Below are 27,038 nucleotides of genomic sequence, written 5' to 3' on the forward strand. Positions count from 1 at the left end.
CATTTTGGTAGAATTCATTCAATCTCATTTTGATCACAGCTTTACAAACTCACAGACGATGATGCGTTGTGGAAAAAATAATCAATATTTACATACTCACGACTCAAACGTAGGACGCGTTCTTGCAGGAGCATCGACCAATCAACGGGCGAGTTGGCCTCTGTGGGCGCGGCCTCTGATCAGCTGTCTACAAAAGCGTGCGTTTAGTGTGACTCTTGACTGTGTAGGAGTAGGTTATACAAACCTCCCCTTCGTGTTGGGTTGTAGTGCTTGCGGTGAGTTTGAAAATGTTGCTTGAAAACGTTTGCCCTGTGGTACATGGAATTAATTATGGTAGGAGGGAGGTTAGATTGATCGGAGTGGAGTTCATGTGACGAGGAAATCACCTTTAACTACTTAGAAGGACTGGAAGTCTGACCAGTTCAGCTTCCTATCAACCATGTTTATGGGATTGGGCATTTATTTTTTTTATTATACCACCAGATATTCTGATTCAAGGCAGCAATTTAGAATCCGAATAATCAGCCAAGAATTGTATACTCTTAGGCAGCTTAGTACTTGAGAAGATATACTTTATGCATGTAAAGTTTATTTGTAGCGATAGGAACTACATCTGTTCAGTAGGACTTGATTATCGCAATAGGAACTACATCTGTTCAGTAGGACATGATTATCGCGGTGTGTGATGAGATATAGAAATAATATCCTCACTTCAAGAAATGATTGTAAGCTAGAGCTATTACATATGCTATTATTACATACAGCATAGATGTCCCGTCATATTTAAGGATGGCTATCATCCTAATCGGTTTATGGGCGCAGTTTTTGAGAAATTGCTTGTAGAAAGTGGGAGTGTGTAGGTTACTTATAAAAGCCTTGTTTTGTACGTAAAAAGAAAAAGCCTTGTTTTGTACGTAAAAGAAAAAGCCTTGTTTGTATGGGTTTATTCTGGTAATTATTTTGTTCTCAGAAGTTTTAAAATGTGGGTTGGGGGCCCAGGAAATTCCTCACCTTCCTTCCGACCCCGAAGCCGACCAGGGGAAGAGGGGGGAAAAAATGTGTTGGACAAATTAATGAAAAGGCCGGTGTTCATGGCTCATTTCACAGACATATTAAGACATGGTCTCAGTGACCGCTTGTCCCGTAAGTTGCGTAGCTCCTTATGTTAGACAGGCCGGTCGTTGAGCTTGCCTATTATCCGGCTGTGCGATTAGCCAAAGATCTTTTTTTTTTCTTTTTAATCGCTTAACAATATGGTAATTAGTAACCAGTCGAATAGCAAATAGCCATCTGCAGAATGCTGTTATTTTTGACCTCAGCATTGTGGGCTGCAACCCGAAAGAGCACAAGTTCTAGTTTTAAAAGCTATTTATTATATATGTATACAAAGGATTTCAGTGAGAGTATGGGTGAAGGGCACATATCTATGGGTAGGTGGAGGCAAGTGATAAGCGTACAGTGGGTACAGTAAATCTACATGGGAGATGAATGAGCATCATGATCTCATATCTAGTCGTAGTATGGATAAGGGTTGGGAGATGAATGAGCATCATCATCTCATATCTAGTCGTAGTAGGGATAAAGGTTGGCTTCCCCAGTCAGTGAAAACTTGTGCGTAAAGTTCATAAGTCATACTTGGGTAAGTTTTGATGATCATTTAAGATACTGACCAAGAAGTGACGTTGGACGTTCCTTTATATAAGTTTGAATATCGCTTGCACGGTGAGTTATTTCTTCTTTTCTAACCTGTTTTAAGGGGACGGCTTCAGAGCCGGTGAAAATACAGGGTTCAAGAGTAATTAATGGTAGATAGAACTAAATTTGTGATGCTGTAAAAACTCCCAACTTTGCTTGTTTTTGTTGTCACAGAAAACGTTCCGACTCGTGGTTCGAACGTTTTCAGAGTAATTAAAGTAGTAGTTGTAGTAGTACTATCATGTTCCCTGTGAATGAAAAAAGCTTATATACGCATTTACAATCGAGCATCTCAATTGAAGTAAGATCTTGAAAATAATTCGACTGAATAAGGTAGCAAATTTTTATTTGGTTTTGTCGATATTTACTGTGTACAGAATTTATACTAATTGTTATTAAGGTAAGTGTCGAAGAGATTACAACGCATGTGAAGGTTTCAACGTGTTCAGTTGACGAGAGTACCATCTCAGGAAGTTTTTCGTCTGAAGGAGTCCATGCTGGCTCTGCTACTGAATATAACGCAGCCTTGAAGCTGCTGGAGGAGTCCTAGGACTTCATCATCATTATATATATATATATATATATATATATATATATATATATATATTTTTTATACTTTGTCGCTGTCTCCCGCGTTTGCGAGGTAGCGCAAGGAAACAGACGAAAGAAATGGCCCCCCCCATACACATGTATATACATACGTCCACACACGCAAATATACATACCTACACAGCTTTATATATATATATATATATATATATATATATATATATATATATATATATATATATATATATATAAAGTCCTCGTTTGACCGGAAAATTACATAGGTTAGGGTGTCTACACTCTCGGCCATCATTGTCGCTTTATACGACTTGTAGGGGATGAATGGGCAGTCCCTATTTCCTTTATCCTATTTCGTATGTTTGCTCGGACAGTATGCTATTTGATTCATGAAGTACATTGATTGCATGAATAGTATTGGAACCTAAGATATCTCGGTATACGGCTCCTAGAGAGAGAGAGAATTGCTATTCAACACAAGAAGTAAAATTCAGCATAGCTTTTATAAGTATTTTTTAACCACTTTTTCCCCCTCGCCTTCTTTACCTGTGGAATATCTTATTACCAGGTAGGTTTCGCAGACCCATTAGGGTACGTGTAAGTTAACATTTACAAGACTAAGTTGGTCCTCTGTAATGGTAATATTTACTTAGTAATGGTAAACTCACACATACATTATTGTGGTTTGTGCAACAGAGCTCTCGAGGTTTACCCAGTGTCTGGGAGAGACATCTCAGAGATTCTGGTCCCTTTAATTCTTACCTCCGTTTACCTCGCTCCCCCCATCCCAAGTATTTTCCTTTCATAGTATTCCTGTCTGTTGGCCTTGTTTAAAACTCTGACTGCCTTTTGAATTTAGATTAAATGCTGGCATACTGCTGAAGCCTATCATGATAGCAATTAGCTCAACGTGTTTTTGTGGAATGATTCAAGTATGAAGCTGGCTGCTAAACATTTCGTCTTTGACGACAAAACGCTGTGTAAGCGTAAATTTAGTCTACCAAAATTCGATCCATTTTATCCATTTAGTTTCCATTTTAATTTCTTTTGTTTGTTTATTCACTTAATACCGCCTATTCTAGTGCTGGAAAGTAGGTTTGTTGGTGTCACGTGTATGGGAAACATTAGATGGAATGCGAACTCTGTTGTTTTGGCACCTTATGTATGCACCCGTTTCTCACGGGCCATGGTGGATCTACTACTGTGTTTGATACAGGATGTTTCACTTAATTATGTGGTGTTTAACCTGGCTGCTCTGGTACACCATCAGGGAAGCTATCCATTTATTTCTCAGAAATCCTAGAGTCTTTTGCAGTTCTTTTCAGTAAGATGAACAGACTTGGAACCCTAATATGTGATGGAAAAACAGCTTCATGTTATTAAAGTGGTTACGCAAAGTTAATTTGTGTTAGCTGGCGTAATTTCTGAAAACCATCCGGACCCTGAGCACGATCCTTGAGCACATCTAAATGTGTTGGTATTTGAAAACGATCGTCAGCATCAAGCTCGAGTGACGCCGAGAAGCATTCTCAAATTGAGACTGGGGAAGTTGTTTGTGTCTTGTTTTCCAGTTAGAGATCTTTACCAGCGATGGTGTAAGAATGTTGAATCTTGACGTGGAACTAGAGTTAAGTTAGCATGATGTCTGTCGTCCATGTAGAAGTACCAATGATGCTCTTCATTGCTCTGTCCTCCACAGCTCATTATATAATCCTCGCTTGTGTGAGGCTGATGGACCTGGTACCAGTTTTGAATTTTAACCGGGTAGACATGCAGTCTGTCAATTAACTTCGAGTCTGCCAACTACCTTCTCTTTCCTATTCTTGTTTTTCAAAGTCCATCTTGTCTGTCTACATTGTTAGATATTTTTAGACAGGTATCTATTTAATTTCTTCAACCCGGGTACTGAGATATATTTGGAGGACTTCTTTATAGATATTTTGAGACGGAAATCAGTACATCTGCATTCTCTGCTTGATGTAATTTTTACAGTGTTCGATATTGGCAGTGAAAACAAGATCATTTCATAGCTTATCAGGTTTGTTTACTAATGAGGATGTTGCAGAGGGTGAGGCTTGGCACCTTTATCCTGTGGTGTGCCACCTTCCTATGAATCTCTGAATGTTGTAGGTTATCTTCGATCTAGATGATTATATTTCTCATCACAGTTCCCTGCTAGCCATTGAAGAATGACTGGTTCATAGTGGTGTAATGTTTGGGAAGGCATGTGGTATGGCGTTCGGCTGCCTGTGGCAAAGCATGTGGCTGTTCTCGTCCCTATCTTGAATTCCAGTATTTTGAATGGAAAGTGCCAGTCTTCCATTTGAGTTTGTTCTGAATCGTTCTTTCGCCAGTGTAAACAGTACCATAAAATAGGGATATACGGCGATAGCACACATGGGATAGCACTTACTTCATGGGAGTTGTTTGTAACTGATATTGTTGATTAGTACCCTATTACTCCAGCATTGTTGACCATTGAGTGTATGTTGCCTGTGCGCTCCAATTGCTGTATTGGTGCTTGGCGTCTTGGCTCCTTGGCGTTCCTACATTTTGTAGGGGTCTTCTAAGCTGGGTAATACCTCTACCTTCGTAACTGCTCGTTCATCTTGGATAGAACTTGCTCCAGTTGAAAAAATATATATTCTTTTTGTATAGTTAACAGTATCTTTGGCGATAAATAAGCAATTCAGATTGCTGGGGCATCGAACCAGCTCCCCATTCACAGAATCAAGCAGTCAGACGCGGGTTGTAAATGTATTTAGCTGGTAGTTGTAACCTACCGTGTGTTTATAGATATAAAAAGCAATGATTCTCGCCACAAAAATAACGGGGAGGCCATGTATGTTGAGTTGTGATTAACTTCTGTCATGTTCTCTTGTCAGTGAGACGGGATTACCGTAAAAAAACAGACAGAAAGCCTTTGACAGTGTGGAAGTCATGGTAAGCTTTAACAGCTGCTTTTGACAACAACTTTTACTTAGAACTGGCATTTAACCTCGAATACGACGGTGTGACTTTTGGGCATGGTGACCTATTCTTAGAACTGACCCTTAAGGGTCAGGTCAAAGGGCAGCCCTTAACTGTACACTTGTAAGCCCTTCTCTTTAGTTTTATGTACACACATACACAATCCCAGGCCAAGTGTAGGATGAACAGTAAAAGGTTAACTGTGGGCCAACTGCTGCGGCAAGGATTCGAACCCGGGCAGGTGTTTTTTTGTTACATGTATACTTTGTGGGTGGTTGTAGTTCGGGCATAGTACAGGTGTGTATTTGCTTGGTATAGGTGTATTGTGGACGTTACAAGTGCTTAGTATGGGCATGGCACAGATGTGTGATATTGGTGTGGGACATGTGTGGTGGGAGTGGCACATTTGTGTGGTGTTTGGTACGGGCGTAGTACAGGTGTGGTGTGGACATGGTACAAGGGTGTATATTCTGTGGGCGTGGTACAGGTGTATGATTGGTGTGGACATGGTACAGGGGTGTATATGGTGTGGGCAAAGTACAGGTGTGTATGTCTGTGGTGTAGGCGTATTACAGGTGTTTCGTGTGGGCGTAGTACAGGTGTGTGTTGTGGGCTTAGTGCTTGTGTGAAGGGTATGGACATTAAGGTGTGCATGTGGGCTAGGTGTGTACAGGGATACAGAATATGACGAGCATTTTTATGTGCCGCGGGCGTGAGAAGGTATTACAGCAGTACAGATGTGTGGGTGTGTGTAGAACAGGTGTATTTCTAATGTCTGTTAGATACAGGTGTTACGTGTAACATTGTTATATCAAATGGGTGTGGCGTGTGGTGCAGCTGTGTCTGCATGCAAGAGCAAGACTAGCTAGCGCGGTAGTTTTTGCAAATGGCTGGCGAATATTTTTTCTCGGTGTAAGCTAGCTAAGAAAATAGGCATGGGCGTGATGGCAGTGTTACGGGCGGCAAGCTCCCCTGTGCGGGCGGGAGGGGTGGACAAGACAAGAGGACTAAACGGCGGGGCGGCGAGGACCGGGCGGGAGGCAAGTGCAGGTTGTGTGTGGTGCCCTCCCTCAGCCTGCCTCTACCACTACCATCACCGCACCACCATCATCACCTCCTCCACTGACACCATCATCCCCTTCCTCCTGCGTGAGTAGCCTTCACCTCCAGCACGTGTCCCCCGCGCCACGTTCCCGCTGTTTTCCCGGGTATCAATACGAATGTTACATATTATAGTGAAAAATAAGTGAAAAGCAAAAGGACGTAGTGATCAGCGCGAACCCGGCTCCACCGCCTCTCTTATTTTGCCGTTTTTTTCTTCTATTATCGTATAGCAGGTCGCATTTACCGTGAAATTGGGTAGTGTGGTGTCCAGAGATGCCCTAGGAGTAAGAAACACTATAAAGCATATGACAGACTTTGTATAATTTGAGATTTTCTTTATTTGATATTCTCAATTCCTATCGTCTCAGTGTCTGTGAGCTTCAGTCGGGTCGGCGGGCGATCCAATATGGCTGCCGTCCGAAGCCTTGAAAAGATGGCAGGACGTTGACGCTTATTCTATCTCACCTTACGTCGCCTTCCCGTCGGACAGGACGCCCAAGTCTGTCGACGTAAATGGACGCGCAGGCCTCATAGAATGGTGTAAGGCAGCTTATGGGTTGGCACTTATCGTAGGTTATTTCTTATATCTTCATTCCCTTTGTTTCGATCTGCTTGCCTCTGTACGAAATGAACGGATTTTACGTACGTGTGTGTGTATTGGTTGATAGTGAAAACCCCTCGACCACCTCCCCCCACAGACGAATATTCTCGTAAGTTTTCATTCATTCCCGACGACTACTTTGCGAGAAGTGTCGCTGAATTTCGTCGCGTTCTAATAAATATGGTAGTAAACTTGTAAAAAGTGAAATTGGTCATATTCCTTGTGGTGTGTTCGGGGGGATGGGGGTTGGGGAGGGATTGGTCCTGGGAGATGGGAGGTGGAAGTGAGGGAGGGGAGGAAGGAGGGACTTGAGGACCCCCCAAATATTCGGCGGGAGATACAGACGGACGCTGCATCTCAAATCTCTGGTGATGACTTGGACGTGGGGTTTATTGGCGAGGGTTGAATAGAAATTCTAAACCGTCTCCTTAAATTTTAGTAGAGAACCACGAGTAAGGGTTCCTTATTTGTACAACTTAAGCACGTGGTATTGATATTTTTCTTTGCGGAGTAAGTAAATCTTCTTAGAAAGGAAGGGTTATGATGTTGTAATGAACTATATAATGGGGTAAATTAAACGTCTTTAATACTAGAAATAGCAGGTAATGATTTATTAAATATAAGTCGATAATTTCGTCATAAAGAATATATATATATATATATATATATATATATATATATATATATATATATATATATATATATATATATATATATAATTTTATGTCCATTTAGGCATTATCAGCAGAAGTGTAATGAGGAGGAAGCCGCAGTCATGAACAGAACATATAGTCCTTGGGACAACTGGCAACGCGTCGGCCAAAAGAGGCATTTGCGACCATGTTTGCAAAATAGTTCCGTTAATTTTAGCAATAAACTTAATGTTACAAATTTTTTCGTTATTTTTTTTTACTGATAACGCAATTAATCTAGATATCTCTCCAAATCAAAATACAAGTTGAATGGAAATTTAATTTATATAAAACCCAATGAAATTCGGTAGTATGTGATGTACGGCAATTAGTACCTCGCCTGGGGCTGAGCGTGGCGGCTGTCTGACCACCACAGACACGAAGCATAAGAAAATTGTTCTACGCCATATGAAAATACACCAAAACTTTGCGATTTCTCATTCCCGCTTTTGACACATTACCTTTTGTAAGTTGTATTTTGAGATAACACATTGAAGGAGTGAAGAATTAGAGCTTTAGAATAATTATTCAGACATCGAACATTCGCCACAGCACTTCAGACTGAAATGACAACATTTCCTGTTTCATATTGGTTACAAAGTTTGGACGAAGTCTGGAGTTTGAGAGTGCTGGGGGGAAAGTGCCTCCTGATACGCTGACATGTGCAGTAACCATTGGAGGAAGATATTCTTCAGTGTTTCTGCTTTTGTTGTGTTTAAACTAGCTATGTACACACACACACACTATATATATATATATATATATATATATATATATATATATATATATATATATATATATATATATATAGTGTATGAGAGAGAGAGAGAGAGAGAGAGAGAGAGAGAGAGAGAGAGAGAGAGAGAGAGAGAGAGAGAGAGAGAATCGAGTGGAGATGTAGGCTGGAAATCCTCCCCTCCTGTGACACTACTCTTAAGGTAAGTATCGGGGCAAAGCGAGGATTTTTGCCTCGAGAGCTTAGTCGTACGACCTTGGTAGAGTGTACTTCTTTCCGTCCATTCACAATTAAATATCTTTGCTATTTCCCGCGTTAGCGAGGTAGTGTTAAAAGCAGGACTGAGCCTTAGAGGGAATATTCTTACTTGGCCCCTTCTGTTTCTTCTTTGGAAAATTAAAAAACGGGAAAGGAGGATTTCCAGCCCCCGCTTTCAGTCTCCTACGACACTGAGGAAATACGTGGGAAGTATTTCTCCCCTATCCCCATGGATGATATATATATATATATATATATATATATATATATATATATATATATATTATCCCTGGGGATAGGGGATTAAGAATACTTCCCACGTATTCCCTGCGTGTCGTAGAAGGCGACTAAAAGGGGAGGGAGCGGGGGCTGGAAATCCTCCCCTCTCGTTTTTTTTTTTTTTAATTTTCCAAAAGAAGGAACAGAGGGGGCCAGGTGAGGATATTCCAAAAAAGGCCCAGTCCTCTGTTCTTAACGCTACCTCGCTAACGCTAACATTATCTCGGAAAGCAAAAATGGGTATGTTTGAAGGAATAGTGGTTCCAACAATGTTGTATGGTTGTGAGGCGTGGGCTATGGATAGAGTTGTGCGCAGGAGGATGGATGTGCTGGAAATGAGATGTTTGAGGACAATGTGTGGTATGAGGTGGTTTGATCGAGTGAGTAACGTAAGGGTAAGAGAGATGTGTGGAAATAAAAAGAGCGTGGTTGAGAGAGCAGAAGAGGGTGTTTTGAAGTGGTTTGGGCACATGGAGAGAATGAGTGAGGAAAGATTGACCAAGAGGATATATGTGTCGGAGGTGGAGGGAGCGAGGAGAAGAGGGAGACCAAATTGGAGGTGGAAAGATGGAGTGAAAAAGATTTTGTGTGATCGGGGCCTGAACATGCAGGAGGGTGAAAGGAGGGCAAGGAATAGAGTGAATTGGAGCGATGTGGTATACCGGGGTTGACGTGCTGTCAGTGGAGTGAATCAAGGCATGTGAAGCGTCTGGGGTAAACCATGGAAAGCTGTGTAGGTTTGTATATTTGCGTGTGTGGACGTATGTATATACATGTGTATGGGGGGGGGGTTGGGCCATTTCTTTCGTCTGTTTCCTTGCGCTACCTCGCAAACGCGGGAGACAGCGACAAAGTATAAAAATATATATTTTATTCCACAGGAAAATGAAGCACGATAAGTTCTCAAGTCCACTTTCGTGTAAAGACCACATAATCTGGGTATATACAAGAATGAGAAATAGAAGTCAGTTGATATACAAGGAGGAGACTAGCTAGGACGCCATTGGTAAACAAGCTAATTTCATAAGTTTTGGAGGGTGTGTGGAAGGAGAAATTTTAAAGTTTGAGTAAAAGCAAAGTTATTAGCTTTAGCAGGAGAGAGAAACAATTTGGTTTCAGTGTGAATGCACTTCGAGGAAGTCGGATATTTTAGATACCTGGAAGTGGACTTGGCAGCTGATGGAACCATGGAAACTGAAGTGATCTTAGGAGGTGAGTGAAGGGGCTGAAGATCCTGGGTGCCTTGAGTAATGCCTGGGAAGACAGGCCATTGTCAGTAAGGACAAAGATGAGTGTCTATGATTCTTTAGTGGTTCCAACCGTCTTACGTGGATGTGGGTTTGGGCCCTAGATAAGAAAGCACTGAAGAAAGTGGATGTGATGGAAATGAAATATTGGAGGACTATGTGGTATGTTAACAGTAGGATGTTAGGCTTTTGGATATTATTATTATTATTATTATTATTATTATTATTATTATTATTATTATTTATTATTATTATTATTATTATTATTATTATTATTATTATTATACATTTCTTTCATATTTGTTGACCGGCACTTTTTCTTAGATATAATTGGAGACCGGTACGACCCATGGGTATGATGGTGACTTTTGACTAGACAGTTGAGGGTCAGGTCAAAAGCCGAGTCATCATACCTAAGGGTTGTACTGTTTTGTTCAAGGGGTTAGTACTGTGAATGTGAGTTCCAACGCAGGACGTGAAGTTCCAAGTCTTGTTACTATAACATTGTTTAAACCCCTTGTACACGCTTGCCGCCATCACTTATTCTTTATTGGTTATACCTCAAAGTTAGTGGAACATTTCAAATTAAATACATCCGACGGGTTTTTGGAACTTTCCATAATTAGCAAGACTGCTTTTATTATTAATAGCCAGTTGCCCCCTCTTTTTTTTTTTTCTATGGAGTCTTACCGAATTTTATCATTATTATCAACGTGTTTGTTTCTTGAGCGTTTGTAACACCAGTAACAATGTTTTATAATGAGCTTAAGGTGCTGGGTAAAACATGGTGGACCAACTTGATTTTAAAGGAGTACGAGTTTTTTAAAAATTTCTGCGAGACGGCAGGGAGGTTGCGTACTTTTACTGGCGTAATAGAAGAATTATAACAACACGTTAGACAGGGATCTCATATATCTTATATGAATATACGTTACTTGTTTAACCATTAATACTCTCATTTGGAAAGTGAGTGCATTTGTTGATTAATATTTGATTTTGTTTTCCATACCTTTTCGCCATTTCCCTCGGTAGTCAGGTAGCGCCAGGAACAGACGAAGAAATAGCCTCATTCACTCACATTCACTCTTCATCTGTCATATTGTACTCTAACTTCCTACTTTATGAGTCCTTTCCATCCCTATGAGGCTCGTGCAGCACTGAGGAAGCTTGCCCGTTCACCAGTCTAGAACATGGTCATAAAGTGTAGTGATGTGTATGTCTGTGTGCAGAGAGAGCAAGGCAGTGAATGTCTGGTGGGTTTTATTAAACATAATGGTCATTATTTTTTTTAATGTTCCAGGAAACGATTTTTGTAAATTTTCTGCCAAGGACTACACGTACACCCTTATGCTGCGCTTGAAGGTCCATGCATTGTATATTTTTTATTGGAGTAATTAAGACTTATGGCTTGTGTTTATTCTGTGCTTGAAGATCAATGTCTAGTATATTTTTTAGTGGAGTAATTAGCATTATGGCCTGATGGGCTTATAGATATGGGCTCGAGTTGTGGATAGGGCATCCTGTTCAGAACCAACCCAGTACATTTTTTTTGGAGTAAATCGATATAAATGGGTACCCGGCGAAATTTAATGTGTGTGTGTGTGTGTGTGTGTGTGTAATTACCTAATTATACTTTACGGGGGGGGGGGGGATCTTACACTCTTGGAGCTCCATATGAACATTCTCTCATATCATACACTTATTTGCATTAACCATGTCTTCAGTAATTTTATCCCATTCATCCATGCTTATACTACTTAACAACTTTTATAAAAAGCTTGCTTAATATCAGCTATCCCCTCTGGTTGTCCTAGCCCTATACCTTTTCAAAAATGCTCAGTTTGTATCATCAACCTGCTTTAAAGACCTTTAAGGTTGTGATCAGGTCACTCCTCACTCTTCTCTCATTCAAGGTGGGTAAATTTAAAGCCACTAGCCTTTCCCAATAATACAGCTTTCTTAAATCTGGTATCATCTTTGTTTTCATCCTCTGTATCTTCTCTTTCATTTCTTTGCATCTCCATAGTTGTGGTGACCATACTTAAGAAGCATATTCTAGTTGTGGCTTTTTGTATTATGTGAATCAGATATTGGTTGTAGCTTTATGTATTATGTGAACAGTATGCAGAGTAATTCCAAACTGACCAATTTCAGTGTTGTTCTGGTATTAGCTGACAATTGATTTCCTTAACTAGTATCTTCATTGATACTGGGAGACAGGTTAGGGACATTGTCAGCTCCCAAATTTTTCTCACACAAATTTCTAGGGTTTTATCTAACTAGATGATAATCATATTGAGGCTTTGTTTTACTTTTACCCATCCTCATTACTTCACATATACTGGGACTCTGGCAACATTTTAGGGACTGTGTGGACTCCCAGATCCTTCTCCCACTCAGAATCATGAAGCCTAATTTGTGCCAGATTTTAATCATCTTGAGGTCATTTTTCACTTTGTCCCATCCTCATTACATTTGCTTGAGCTGAATTTCATCAGCCATCATCAGACCACTGTGGAATCTGTTAAGGCCCCCTTATTAGTTGATGCAGTTCTCATTTTTCATTTCCCTCATACCTTTGTATTACCTGCAAACATATTCAGATAGGATCAGACCTATGTAGAATCTCATATTTGTAAGGCAGAATTAGTTGTTCAGTTGATATGATGTAAACTGACTTGCATTTGGTGTATTAAAAAGCCCTTTAATGTAGATGTGGTACACTTTTTTCAAGGAAATCTTAGCTTTTTGTGTAACATAAGTTTTATTGGTGCATCTGATTAATGAAAGGTTTACTTCATGTAGCTATCTTAATTTCTGTGATTTAAAGAAAAATATTATACGCAAGTTTAGGTATCATGTATAACAGTTAGTTATCCTTTTTTTCAGAAATACCAATCCAGGATGCTTTTTTCTTTTGCAGGATCATTATGTCATCGGGTGGTGAGCCACCCACATCCCAGGCGTTTACGCCTTTCTGGATTGCTGGGCCTGGCTCCCCATCCACCCCAGTGGTTGGCAACCCAGTTGCCAACCCAGTACCCACCAGTGACCTAGGAACTCTTGGAGCCACTGGTGTTGCCAGCACAGTTCCCCCAACAATGGCACAAGATATTACAACCATGGCTAATGCAGTCCCTCATGATGATTTCACTAATGGTCTACCTGAGGCACAGCCACCCCCGCAACCTCAGCAACCAGGGGTTAGTTTCTGTCTTCACACATGTCAAGTATTGCCCTAAGATGTTTGTATTTTATTGTAGCCTTGATTTATTTGATCGGATTATTGTGACACAGAATACCAAATATGAATTTTTTTGTGTATGCTCCCATACTGTGGTTTTACAAATAAATGTAAAAAAGATTTATTTTTAGCAGTCTGAGGTCCTTTTTGTTGCATCACCATATCACTTTTGGCTTCATATTTTATAACCTTTTTTGCTGGTTCATGTGTATGGTGTTTACCTGAGGGATTAAGTTTGATTTACAGCTTAAAAGATATGCCATAATTTTCCCCCTTTTTTTTTTAGAAGGAAGCTGTATTATAATTTTTTTCAAGAACAGTCTTTTCTGCTTTATTAATAAAAGTAGTCAGTTTTGAAAACATTATTAATATTATTATTATTATTATTTTTTTTTTTTGCCAGTCTCCTGCGTTTGCGAGGTAGCGCAAGGAAACAGACGAAAGAAATGGCCCAACCCACCCCCATACACATGTATATACATACACATCCACACACGCAAATATACATACCTACACAGCTTTCCATGGTTTACCCCAGACGCTTCACATGCCCTGATTCAATCCACTGACAGCACGTTAACCCCGGTATACCACATCGATCCAATTCACTCTATTCCTTGCCCTCCTTTCACCCTCCTGCATGTTCAGGCCCCGATCACACAAAATCTTTTTCACTCCATCTTTCCACCTCCAATTTGGTCTCTCACTTCTCCTCGTTCCCTCCACCTCCGACACATATATCCTCTTGGTCAATCTTTCCTCACTCATTCTCTCCATGTGCCCAAACCATTTCAAAACACCCTCTTCTGCTCTCTCAACCACGCTCTTTTTATTTCCACTCATCTCTCTTACCCTTATGTTACTTACTCGATCAAACCACCTCACATCACACATTGTCCTCAAACATCTCATTTCCAGCACATCCATCCTCCTGCGCACAACTCTATCCATAGCCCATGCCTCGCAACCATACAACATTGTTGGAACCACTATTCCTTCAAACATACCCATTTTTGCTTTCCGAGATAATGTTCTCAACTTCCACACATTCTTCAAGGCTCCCAGGATTTTCGCCCCCTCCTCCACCCTATGATCCACTTCCGCTTCCATGGCTCCATCCGCTGCCAGATCCACTCCCAGATATCTAAAACACTTTACTTCCTCCAGTTTTTCTCCATTCAAACTTACCTCACAATTGACTTGACCCTCAACCTCAACCCTACTGTACCTAATAACCTTGCTCTTATTCACATTTACTCTTAACTTTCTTCTTTCACACACTTTACCAAACTCAGTCACCAGCTTCTGCAGTTTCTCAAATGAATCAGCCACCAGCGCTGTATCATCAGCGAACAACAACTGACTCACTTCCCAAGTTCTCTCATCCCCAACAGACTTCATATTTGCCCCTCTTTCCAAAACTCTTGCATTCACCTCCCTAACAACCCCATCCATAAACATTATTATTATTATTATTATTGTTATTATTATACTTAACTGCCGTCTTCCACATTAGCAAGGTAGCGCAAAGAAACAGACGAGGAATGGCCCAACCCATACACATGTATATACATAAATCACACATGCACATGTACATACATATACATTTCAACATATACATACATATACATATATACTCATATACATTTCCATACTTGCTGCCTTCATCCATTGCCACCCTGCCACACATGAAATGTCATAAAGATCTGGCGCAAAAACCTTTGTTTTTTATCTCTGCAATCAAGTACACTGTTTGATTGTAATTTATACTCTCTAAAGATGTTTGGGAACATGCTGATTCAGATACTAGATGCAGGGAAGTGCTTGTTTAAAGATGATTATTTTTTTGCTAAAGGGAATTGTGGACTCATTTATTGGTTTATGTTGATTATGAAAAAGGACATGTTCTTGCAGTGCTTTAAACACTGATGATGTGGTAAGGTGTTATGGTTAGCAGTTTACAATATGTTCAAGTGTAAGATAAGAGATTTCAGTAGAATTCAAAATCGAGTATCTGTATTGCTGTATGCAAATGAAATGATAATTGAGTAAGCAGAGGTATTTACATTTGAAAGATGCTGAGAGGGTATAATGAACAGAAAAGGAATTCATGCATGCAAATGTCTGTTGTAAAAGAGGGTAGTTGAATTATGAGTAATGGATGGACAGACAGATACTGGAAAGCTTAATGAGTTGGAATTTTTTTTGCAGGACTTGTAGTAAAGATAGTGGAATGGAAGTTTTCAGATAGATTTTCTTTCTTTGCAAAGACAATGAAAGGAAAACTTATGAGCCTCTTTGGAGGAATGTTTTAAACCCAACTGTTTAATGCAAGTAAGGCAGTAACCTGAAACAAGAAAAATATTTGTAGAGTGAAAGCAGTGGGGATAGGGATGCATATACTGAAGAATGGATTTGGAGATGTAAGAGTGATTGAAAAATATGCAAATATGATTTAATGTAAATGTAATAAATGATGAAATAAAGAAAGCTTACTGAGACAAAGTGAATATAAGGAGAGGGGTCACTAGATTGTTAGTAGGAGTAAGTATAATAGCTGACAATTAGTGACAGTAAAGAAGAGAATGAGAAAGAGTGACTGTGAGAAGGATTTCTTGATGAAGGAATGGGTCATTGGTATGAAGATCTCTATAATATAGGTGTACTTTTTGTATAAGCCATCCTACTAATAAGGAGAAAAAGGTCTTCAGGATGCTAGTAGACAGACTGTAAATTACTTTGTTGACAGTTAACCTTTACTGTTACTTTTGTTCAGCCTCCAGAACCCCAGACCCTGGTTGAAGCACCTCAGCCAGAGCCCACCTTAGAAGCTACCCAGGTGCAGGCCACACCTACAGAAGTTGCAGTAGATGGTAACCCTCCAGCATGTTCTAGTGGTGCCCCAACCAAGTTCTTCCATGCTAACGTTGAAGAAGAAGAGGAGGCAATGATAGATAAAAAGAAGAAGTGCAAAGCGCAGCGTAGAAGACTATCTCCATCCCATAGAGAAATGATTATTGATCTTGTATTCAATGAAAAGAAGACATCTAGAGAGGTTAGCGAATGATTGAGTTTCGTTAAGCTTATTTGTAATGTGCTCACTTTATGTAGCTTGTGAAATATGTGTGTAAGTATCATGCATGCCTTTAATCAATGATAATGGTAAACTTTAAGAAAAACTGAGGATATTATTAATTTGAATATATAATTTTTCACCGGGCTTGATAGCATCCCAGTGAACAAGAAGGGGTCACCTGATCATATAGAACTAGATGTGTTAGTAGTGATTAGCCATAGCAAATATTACTCATTTTACTTCATTGTACCAGCTTTAGATTTAAAATTGTTATCTTTAGGTTTAAAATCTCATTATATTAAATCACAATGAAGCATTATTAATTCTTAACTTGTAGTAGATACTCTTTTGGTTCAGTGATAATTTTTGTAATGCAGGCCTTATCTTCAGATGATCATATAGAACTAGATGTGTTAGTAGTGATTAGCCATAGCAAATATTACTCATTTTTCTTCATTGTACCAACTTTAGATTTAAAATTGTTATCTTTAGATTTAAAATCTCATTATATTGAATCACAATGAAGCGTTATTAATTCTTAACTTGTAGTAGATACTCTTTTGGTTCAGTGATAATTTTTGTAATGCAGGCCTTATCTTCAGATGTGTAGTAGAAATAAAATGCAGTACAGCATATAACATTTGAATAATATCTCTTTTTTAGGTTGCACGTTACATGGGATTGCCACAGTCAACGGTAATGTCTGTAGTACAAGTTTTTAAGAAGGAACACCGAATACACAAGAAAACAGCTACAGGGCGCAAACGTCGCCTTACAACTGCCCAAGAATTTCAGTTATTTGAAATGTCTCAAGAAAGAGACAACACATCCGTAGATGAAATTCGTTCACGCTTTTTGCAACAGTTCCCAAACTTTGGTCATATATCAAAGACTACTATATACAGAACATTAGAAAGGGGAAAGGTGTGTATTGAAGTCACTTTTCAAGAAGTGGTGATTTTATATAGTTACATCATAGTATGTGCTCTTTTCGTGTTAGAAAATATTTTATTTACCAGATGTTTAATTTTCAGATATCTCCATGTTGTGATATGTAATCATTTCACCAGCCCTAGAATCTGATTAATGTACCTTAGCTCCTAAACCTTAGGCAGAGTCATATATTAGAGTTTTATAATTTTTTTTTTGTTCTTTTTGTATATTTCTGCATACTTATAGTATATTTCTGCTTCTAACATTCATTCAAAAACAATGGTTTGAAAACACCAGAAATGTTGTGCATTTCATAAACAGTAGCACAATCTCTCCCAGTCCTGTTCCCTCAAGGATTAATCCATATGTGCATGTATCCTCTGACATAGAGGAGCCTTGTGAATTTCACAATTAAGTCTGAAAGTGAACAGAAATTCTTGAAAGATAAGTCAGTGAATAGTGCAACTTGATTAGGGGTTTTGGTATTTGTGTGGGGAAACGTGCAAATTTGTACACCCAGCTGAACAAGTGCCACTGTCATGATGTGAAAAATTACAAATGTGATGAAGACTGTTGATTCTTGTATCCAGTTAGAAAAGAAGCTCAAAGACTTAGAAACAAGTAAACAAGATCAAGACAGAATGAATTATAGTCACGAGAATAATGAATTGAGACATACAAGCTTAAGTGATTGACTTAATGAAAGATACAGAAGATGAGCCTGGTAAACAGTGGAAGTTATGGAAAATATGGATGGAAGACATGACAGAATAAATCATCCAGATGATTATTTCCTATCCTGGACAAGATCTGATAAAGTAGGTAGTTTAATGGTACTCTGAGTAAGGTCATGAGGGACATATGTGAACTTAGAGGTATGATAGGAGTGAAACTTGGTTCTGGGGTAATGGAGAAACAGGTTGCAAGCTGTGGAATTATATTTATCAAGGTTAGGAGGGAATGAGAAGAGTGATCAAAGTAAGTAGAGTAAGAAATTATTTTTCATGGTATTTGACAATAGAAGTTGATGGAAAGATGACTGAGTGTATACAAACAGAATGAAAGGCATAATGATGAAGCAACCAAGATTAAAGTGAATGGATTAAGGGAATATTTGGGTTCAAGATAAGTGCTCATGAGGAAATGTATAGAAGGTTGCAAGGGGATTCTGCATGGTCCAACATACTAGGCAGGTGAATAGAGCATATTTGTAGATGTTTAGATCTATTATCTATTTGATAATTTTGATCATGTTTCTCTCATATGATTTTTACAGGATTGAATTTTTGTTTCTTTCTGACCTGTTTGCACTCCCACATTTTATAGCTTATCAACCAAAGGAGCAAGGACTTTGTCAGCATAAGGTCCAGTTATAAACCATCATAATCCTATGAAATATTCATACTGCTGGCTACCAGAATTTCTATAGTTGTTATTTGATATTTCAGAAAGGATTGATAGGTATGGACCCACCTCCTGAGCGTTATTTAGAGCCAATTGAGCGATACTGGGGATGCAAAAAGAGAGGCAGGCCTAGAGTAAGTATTTTTCCTTGTTTTATGAATATAAGGAATAATGAATGTTCATCGATAGATTGCAAATATCAGTGCTCACATACATTTGATTTATTCAGGATAAAATATACCGACCTGCATTATGATTGTGATGTCAGAAGTGTCATCAAGTTCCTAATATTGCATTTATTTATTTGGTGACATTCTGCAATGCAGGTAGAGGGCTTTCAGTACAGATTCTTCAGAACTAATGTTTGTTTTTATGTATATATATGTGTTTGTATATGAGTGGATGGGCCATTCTTCGTCTGTCTGTTTCCTGGTGCTACCTTACTGATGCAGGAAATGGCGATCTTGTATAATAAACAAAACATAGATAAATGAATAATCTTTCCCTGAACTAAAGACTTTTTCAGACACAATATACTATTATTGCTAGTAGACCCATATTGAGCTGCACAAGGAATAGAGGGAATTGAAATGATGTGGGATACTGTGGTTGACATGTTGTCCATGGACTGAACCAGGTCATGTGAAATGTCTGGGGTAAACCTTGGAAAGGTCTGTGGGGCCTGGATGTGGATAGGGAGCTGTGGTTTTGGTGCATTACGCATGACAGCTAGAGATTGAGTGTGAATGAATGTGGCCTTTTTTGTCTGTTTTCCTGGTACTACCTTGCTGAAGCAGGGGGTAGCAATACTGTTTCCTGTGGGGTGGGGTAGTGCCAGGAATGATTGAAAGCAAGTACGTTTGAATATGTACGTGTGTATGTGTATGTCTGTTTCCTTGTGCTACCTTGCTAACGCAGGAGACTGCGACAAAGCAAAATAGATAAATATAAATAAAATATATATAGTTTTGGAAAGAGGGGCAAGTATGAAGTCTGTTGGGTATGAGAGAACTTGGGAAGTGAGTCAGTAGCTGTTCGCTGATGATACAGCTCTGGTGGCTGATTCATGTGAGAAACTGCAGAAGCTGGTGACTGAGTTTGGTAAAGTGTGTGAAAGAAGAAAGTTAAGAGTAAATGTGAATAAGAGCAAGGTTATTAGGTACAGTAGGGTTGAGGGTCAAGTCAATTGGGAGGTGAGTTTGAATGGAGAAAAACTGGAGGAAGTGAAGTGTTTTAGATATCTGGGAGTGGATCTGGCAGCGGATGGAACCATGGAAGCGGAAGTGGATCATAGGGTGGGGGAGGGGGCGAAAATTCTGGGGGCCTTGAAGAATGTGTGGAAGTCGAGAACATTATCTCAGAAAGCAAAAATGGGTATGTTTGAAGGAATAGTGGTTCCAACAATGTTGTATGATTGCGAGGCATGGGCTATGGATAGAGTTGTGCGCAGGAGGATGGATGTGCTGGAAATGAGATGTTTGAGGACAATGTGTGGTGTGAGGTGGTTTGATCGAGTAAGTAACGTAAGGGTAAGAGAGATATGTGGAAATAAAAAGAGCGTGGTTGAGAGAGCAGAAGAGGGTGTTTTGAAATGGTTTGGGCACATGGAGAGAATGAGTGAGGAAAGATTGACCAAGAGGATATATGTGTCGGAGGTGGAGGGAACGAGGAGAAGAGGGAGACCAAATTGGAGGTGGAAAGATGGAGTGAAAAAGATTTTGTGTGATCGGGGCCTGAACATGCAGGAGGGTGAAAGAAGGGCAAGGAATAGAGTGAATTGGAGCGATGTGGTATACCGGGGTTGACGTGCTGTCAGTGGATTGAATCAAGGCATGTGAAGCGTCTGGGGTAAACCATGGAAAGCTGTGTAGGTATGTATATTTGCGTGTGTGGACGTATGTATATACATGTGTATGGGGGTGGGTTGGGCCATTTCTTTTGTCTGTTTCCTTGCGCTACCTCGCAAACGCGGGAGACAGCGACAAAGTATAATAAAAAATATAATATATATATATATATATATATATATATATATATATATATATATATATATATATATCTTTTTCACTCCATCTTTCCACCTCCAATTTGGTCTCCCTCTTCTCCTCGTTCCCTCCACCTCCGACACATATATCCTCTTGGTCAATCTTTCCTCACTCATTCTCTCCATGTGCCCAAACCATTTCAAAACACCCTCTTCTGCTCTCTCAACCACGCTCTTTTTATTTCCACACATCTCTCTTACCCTTACGTTACTTACTCGATCAAACCACCTCACACCACACATTGTCCTCAAACATCTCATTTCCAGTACATCCATCCTCATGCGCACAACTCTATCCATAGTCCACGCCTCGCAACCATACAACATTGTTGGAACCACTATTCCTTCAAACATACCCATTTTTGCTTTCCAAGATAATGTTCTCGACTTCCACACATTCTTCAAGGCTCCCAGAATTTTCGCCCCCTCCCTCACCCTGTGATCCACTTCCGCTTCCATGGTTCCATCTGCTGCCAGATCCACTCCCAGATATCTAAAACACTTTACTTCCGCCAGTTTTTCTCCATTCAAACTTACCTCCCAATTGACTTGACCCTCAACCCTACTGTACCTAATAACCTTGCTCTTATTCACATTTACTCTTAACTTTCTTCTTTCACACACTTTACCAAACTCAGTCACCAGCTTCTGCAGTTTCTCACATGAGTCAGCCACCAGCGCTGTATCATCAGCGAACAACAACTGACTCACTTCCCAAGCTCTCTCATCCCCAACAGACTTCATACTTGCCCCTCTTTCCAAAACTCTTGCATTCACCTCCCTAACAACCCCATCCATAAACAAATTAAACAACCAGGGAGACATCACACACCCCTGCCGCAAACCTACATTCACTGAGAACCAATCACTTTCCTCTCTTCCTACACGTACACATGCCTTACATCCTCGATAAAAGCTTATATATATATATATATATATATATATATATATATATATATATATATATATATATATATATATATATATATGATTTTTTTTTCTTTTTTTTTTTTTGCTTTGTCGCTGTCTCCTGCGTTTGCGAGGTAGCGCAAGGAAACAGACGAAAGAAATGGCCCAACCCACCCCCATACACATGTATATACATACGTCCACACACACAAATATACATACCTACACAACTTTCCATGGGAGGTGAGTTTGAATGGAGAAAAACTGGAGGAAGTGAAGTGTTTTAGATATCTGGGAGTGGATCTGGCAGTGAATGGAACCATGGAAGCGGAAGTGGATCATAGGGTGGGGGAGGGGGCGAAAATTCTGGGAGCCTTGAAGAATGTGTGGAAGTCGAGAACATTATCTCGGAAAGCAAAAATGGGTATGTTTGAAGGAATAGTGGTTCCAACAATGTTGTATGATTGCGAGGCATGGGCTATGGATAGAGTTGTGCGCAGGAGGATGGATGTGCTGGAAATGAGATGTTTGAGGACAATGTGTGGTGTGAGGTGGTTTGATCGAGTAAGTAATGTAAGGGTAAGAGAGATATGTGGAAATAAAAAGAGCGTGGTTGAGAGAGCAGAAGAGGGTGTTTTGAAATGGTTTGGGCACATGGAGAGAATGAGTGAGGAAAGATTGACCAAGAGGATATATGTGTCGAAGGTGGAGGGAACGAGGAGAAGAGGGAGACCAAATTGGAGGTGGAAAGATGGAGTGAAAAAGATTTTGTGTGATCAGGGCCTGAACATGCAGGAGGGTGAAAGAAGGGCAAGGAATAGAGTGAATTGGAGCGATGTGGTATACCGGGGTTGACGTGCTGTCAGTGGATTGAATCAAGGCATGTGAAGCGTCTGGGGTAAACCATGGAAAGCTGTGTAGGTATGTATATTTGCGTGTGTGGACGTATGTATATACATGTGTATGGGGGGGGGTTGGGCCATTTCTTTTGTCTGTTTCCTTGCGCTACCTCGCAAACGCGGGAGACAGCGACAAAGTATAATAAAAGATATAATATATATATATATATATATATATATATATATATATATATATATATATATATATATCTTTTTCACTCCATCTTTCCACCTCCAATTTGGTCTCCCTCTTCTCCGCGTTCCCTCCACCTCCGACACATATATCCTCTTGGTCAATCTTTCCTCACTCATTCTCTCCATGTGCCCAAACCATTTCAAAACACCCTCTTCTGCTCTCTCAACCACGCTCTTTTTATTTCCACACATCTCTCTTACCCTTTCGTTACTTACTCGATCAAACCACCTCACACCACACATTGTCCTCAAACATCTCATTTCCAGCACATCCATCCTCCTGCGCACAACTCTATCCATAGCCCACGCCTCGCAACCATACAACATTGTTGGAACCACTATTCCTTCAAACATACCCATTTTTGCTTTCCGAGATAATGTTCTCGACTTCCACACATTCTTCAAGGCTCCCAGAATTTTCGCTCCCTCCCCCACCCTATGATCCACTTCCGCTTCCATGGTTCCATCCGCTGACAGATCCACTCCCAGATATCTAAAACACTTCACTTCCTCCAGTTTTTCTCCATTCAAACTCACCTCCCAACTGACTTGACCCTCAACCCTACTGTACCTAATAACCTTGCTCTTATTCACATTTACTCTTAACTTTCTTCTTCACACACTTTACCAAACTCAGTCACCAGCTTCTGCAGTTTCTCACATGAATCAGCCACCAGCGCAGTATCATCAGCGAACAACAACTGACTCACTTCCCAAGCTCTCTCATCCCCAACAGACTTCATACTTGCCCCTCTTTCCAGGACTCTTGCATTTACCTCCCTAACAACCCCATCCATAAACAAATTAAACAACCATGGAGACATCACACACCCCTGCCGCAATCCTACATTCACTGAGAACCAATCACTTTCCTCTCTTCCTACACGTACACACGCCTTACATCCTCGATAAAAACTTTTCACTGCTTCTAACAACTTGCCTCCCACACCATATATTCTTAATACCTTCCACAGAGCATCTCTATCAACTCTATCATATGCCTTCTCCAGATCCATAAATGCTACATACAAATCCATTTGCTTTTCTAAGTATTTCTCACATACATTCTTCAAAGCAAACACCTGATCCACACATCCTCTATATATATATATATATATATATATATATATATATATGATTTTTTTTTCTTTTTTTTTTTGCTTTGTCGCTGTCTCCTGCGTTTGCGAGGTAGCGCAAGGAAACAGACGAAAGAAATGGCCCAACCCACCCCCATACACATGTATATACATACGTCCACACACACAAATATACATACCTACACAACTTTCCATGGGAGGTGAGTTTGAATGGAGAAAAACTGGAGGAAGTGAAGTGTTTTAGATATCTGGGAGTGGATCTGGCAGTGAATGGAACCATGGAAGCGGAAGTGGATCATAGGGTGGGGGAGGGGGCGAAAATTCTGGGAGCCTTGAAGAATGTGTGGAAGTCGAGAACATTATCTCGGAAAGCAAAAATGGGTATGTTTGAAGGAATAGTGGTTCCAACAATGTTGTATGATTGCGAGGCATGGGCTATGGATAGAGTTGTGCGCAGGAGGATGGATGTGCTGGAAATGAGATGTTTGAGGACAATGTGTGGTGTGAGGTGGTTTGATCGAGTAAGTAACGTAAGGGTAAGAGAGATATGTGGAAATAAAAAGAGCGTGGTTGAGAGAGCTGAAGAGGGTGTTTTGAAATGGTTTGGGCACATGGAGAGAATGAGTGAGGAAAGATTGACCAAGAGGATATATGTGTCGGAGGTGGAGGGAACGAGGAGAAGAGGGAGACCAAATTGGAGGTGGAAAGATGGAGTGAAAAAGATTTTGTGTGATCAGGGCCTGAACATGCAGGAGGGTGAAAGAAGGGCAAGGAATAGAGTGAATTGGAGCGATGTGGTACACCGGGGTTGACGTGCTGTCAGTGGATTGAATCAAGGCATGTGAAGCGTCTGGGGTAAACCATGGAAAGCTGTGTAGGTATGTATATATGCGTGTGTGGACGTATGTATATACATGTGTATGGGGGGGGGTTGGGCCATTTCTTTTGTCTGTTTCCTTGCGCTACCTCGCAAACGCGGGAGACAGCGACAAAGTATAATAAAAAATATAATATATATATATATATATATTTTTTTTTTTTTTTTTTTATACTTTGTCGCTGTCTCCCGCGTCTGCGAGGTAGCGCAAGGAAACAGACGAAAGAAATGGCCCAACCCCCCCCCCCCATACACATGTACATACACATGTCCACACACGTGTATACATACCTACACAGCTTTCCATGGTCCACCCCAGACGCCTCACATGCCTTGATTCACTCCACTGACAGCACGTCAACCCCTGTATACCACATCGCTCCAATTCACTCTATTCCTTGCCCTCCTTACACCCTCCTGCATGTTCAGGCCCCGATCACACAAAATCTTTTTCACTCCATCTTTCCACCTCCAATTTGGTCTCCCTCTTCTCCTCGTTCCCTCCACCTCCGACACATATATCCTCTTGGTCAATCTTTCCTCACTCATTCTCTCCATGTGCCCAAACCATTTCAAAACACCCTCTTCTGCTCTCTCAACCACGCTCTTTTTATTTCCACACATCTCTCTTACCCTTTCGTTACTTACTCGATCAAACCACCTCACACCACACATTGTCCTCAAACATCTCATTTCCAGCACATCCATCCTCCTGCGCACAACTCTATCCATAGCCCACGCCTCGCAACCATACAACATTGTTGGAACCACTATTCCTTCAAACATACCCATTTTTGCTTTCCGAGATAATGTTCTCGACTTCCACACATTTTTCAAGGCCCCCAAAATTTTCGCCCCCTCCCCCACCCTATGATCCACTTCCGCTTCCATGGTTCCATCCGCTGCCAGATCCACTCCCAGATATCTAAAACACTTTACTTCCGCCAGTTTTTCTCCATTCAAACTTACCTCCCAATTGACTTGACCCTCAACCCTACTGTACCTAATAACCTTGCTCTTATTCACATTTACTCTTAACTTTCTTCTTTCACACACTTTACCAAACTCAGTCACCAGCTTCTGCAGTTTCTCACATGAATCAGCCACCAGCGCTGTATCATCAGCGAACAACAACTGACTCACTTCCCAAGCTCTCTCATCCCCAACAGACTTCATACTTGCCCCTCTTTCCAAAACTCTTGCATTCACCTCCCTAACAACCCCATCCATAAACAAATTAAACAACCAGGGAGACATCACACACCCCTGCCGCAAACCTACATTCACTGAGAACCAATCACTTTCCTTTCTTCCTACACGTACACATGCCTTACATCCTCGATAAAAGGTTGCAGGTAGTAGATTGTATGAAACAACATAAATTTATGAAGCCATTCATTTGTAAACTCACAAGGCTTACCAGTTTTCAGCATAATTGAATTGTTTAATCCTTTCACATAAAAGTGGCTCTGAAATTGGTACAATTTCAGAGCAGCATTGCTTTAACCACTCCCACACTGGTTTATTTAGGTTGATTGGTGTAGCTCCATGCATTTTTATTTGCGTAGCAATGCTACTTTTCCATTGACTCTCTGTGTAGAACTTAAAAACTTTTCACATTGTTTCTTGATATCATATTTTTCATGTTCCCGACGTTGTAACACTTCCTCCTGTTATGTATCAACTCACCCTAATGTGATTTTTGTAGAATCTTGACTTGCTGCTTAAAGGTAAATATATACAGGCTTCCATTTCATGCCACTGCACTCAACAATATCCCTTGAATGACTCTTTGATGACATTATAAGGGCAAACACCATACAGATAACTGAAGAAACATGGGGCACTGTTACTTTACAGAGTAGGAGAATTATGACAAAATGATGGCTTGAGCTGTGAGAGAGTCTGGAAAACAGTTCATTGACCTTCAGAAACTTATGCGCCATATTGATGGGAATCTTGAATGCATAGCCATTTGAATTCTGGATTTATATATTTTATATTTATTTATTATACTTTGTCGCTGTCTCCCGCGTTAGCGAGGTAGTGCAAGGAAACAGACGAAAGAAAGGCCCAACCCACCCACATACACATCTGTGTACATACACGTCCACACACGCACATATACATACCTATACATCTCAACATATACATATATATATACACACACAGACATATACATATATGCACATGTACATAATTCATACTGTCTGC

General features: G+C 40.2%; 1 protein-coding gene across 5 annotated transcripts in view; it reads left to right on the top strand.

The window, feature by feature from the left end:
* Window positions 1-205: 205 nt before the first annotated feature.
* Window positions 206-27,038, top strand: part of LOC139763076 (uncharacterized) — a 66,475-nt gene continuing 39,642 nt past the window's right edge. Inside the window, exons 1-5 of one of the 5 annotated variants that reach the window (XM_071688683.1) lie at window positions 206-275; window positions 13,070-13,349; window positions 16,167-16,445; window positions 17,130-17,390; window positions 18,848-18,937. In XM_071688683.1, coding sequence (XP_071544784.1) covers window positions 13,077-13,349; window positions 16,167-16,445; window positions 17,130-17,390; window positions 18,848-18,937 — 903 coding nt within the window. In that variant the 5' untranslated portion in view covers window positions 206-275; window positions 13,070-13,076. Of the gene's footprint in view, window positions 276-6,217; window positions 6,379-6,521; window positions 6,874-11,791; window positions 12,060-13,069; window positions 13,350-16,166; window positions 16,446-17,129; window positions 17,391-18,847; window positions 18,938-27,038 lie in introns of those variants that run through there. The other 4 variants (XM_071688682.1, XM_071688680.1, XM_071688681.1 and 1 more) reach the window with 4 other exon arrangements.

The sequence above is a fragment of the Panulirus ornatus genome, chromosome 46 (genome assembly GCF_036320965.1).
Source record: "Panulirus ornatus isolate Po-2019 chromosome 46, ASM3632096v1, whole genome shotgun sequence".
NCBI classification, from domain to species: Eukaryota; Metazoa; Arthropoda; class Malacostraca; order Decapoda; family Palinuridae; genus Panulirus; species Panulirus ornatus.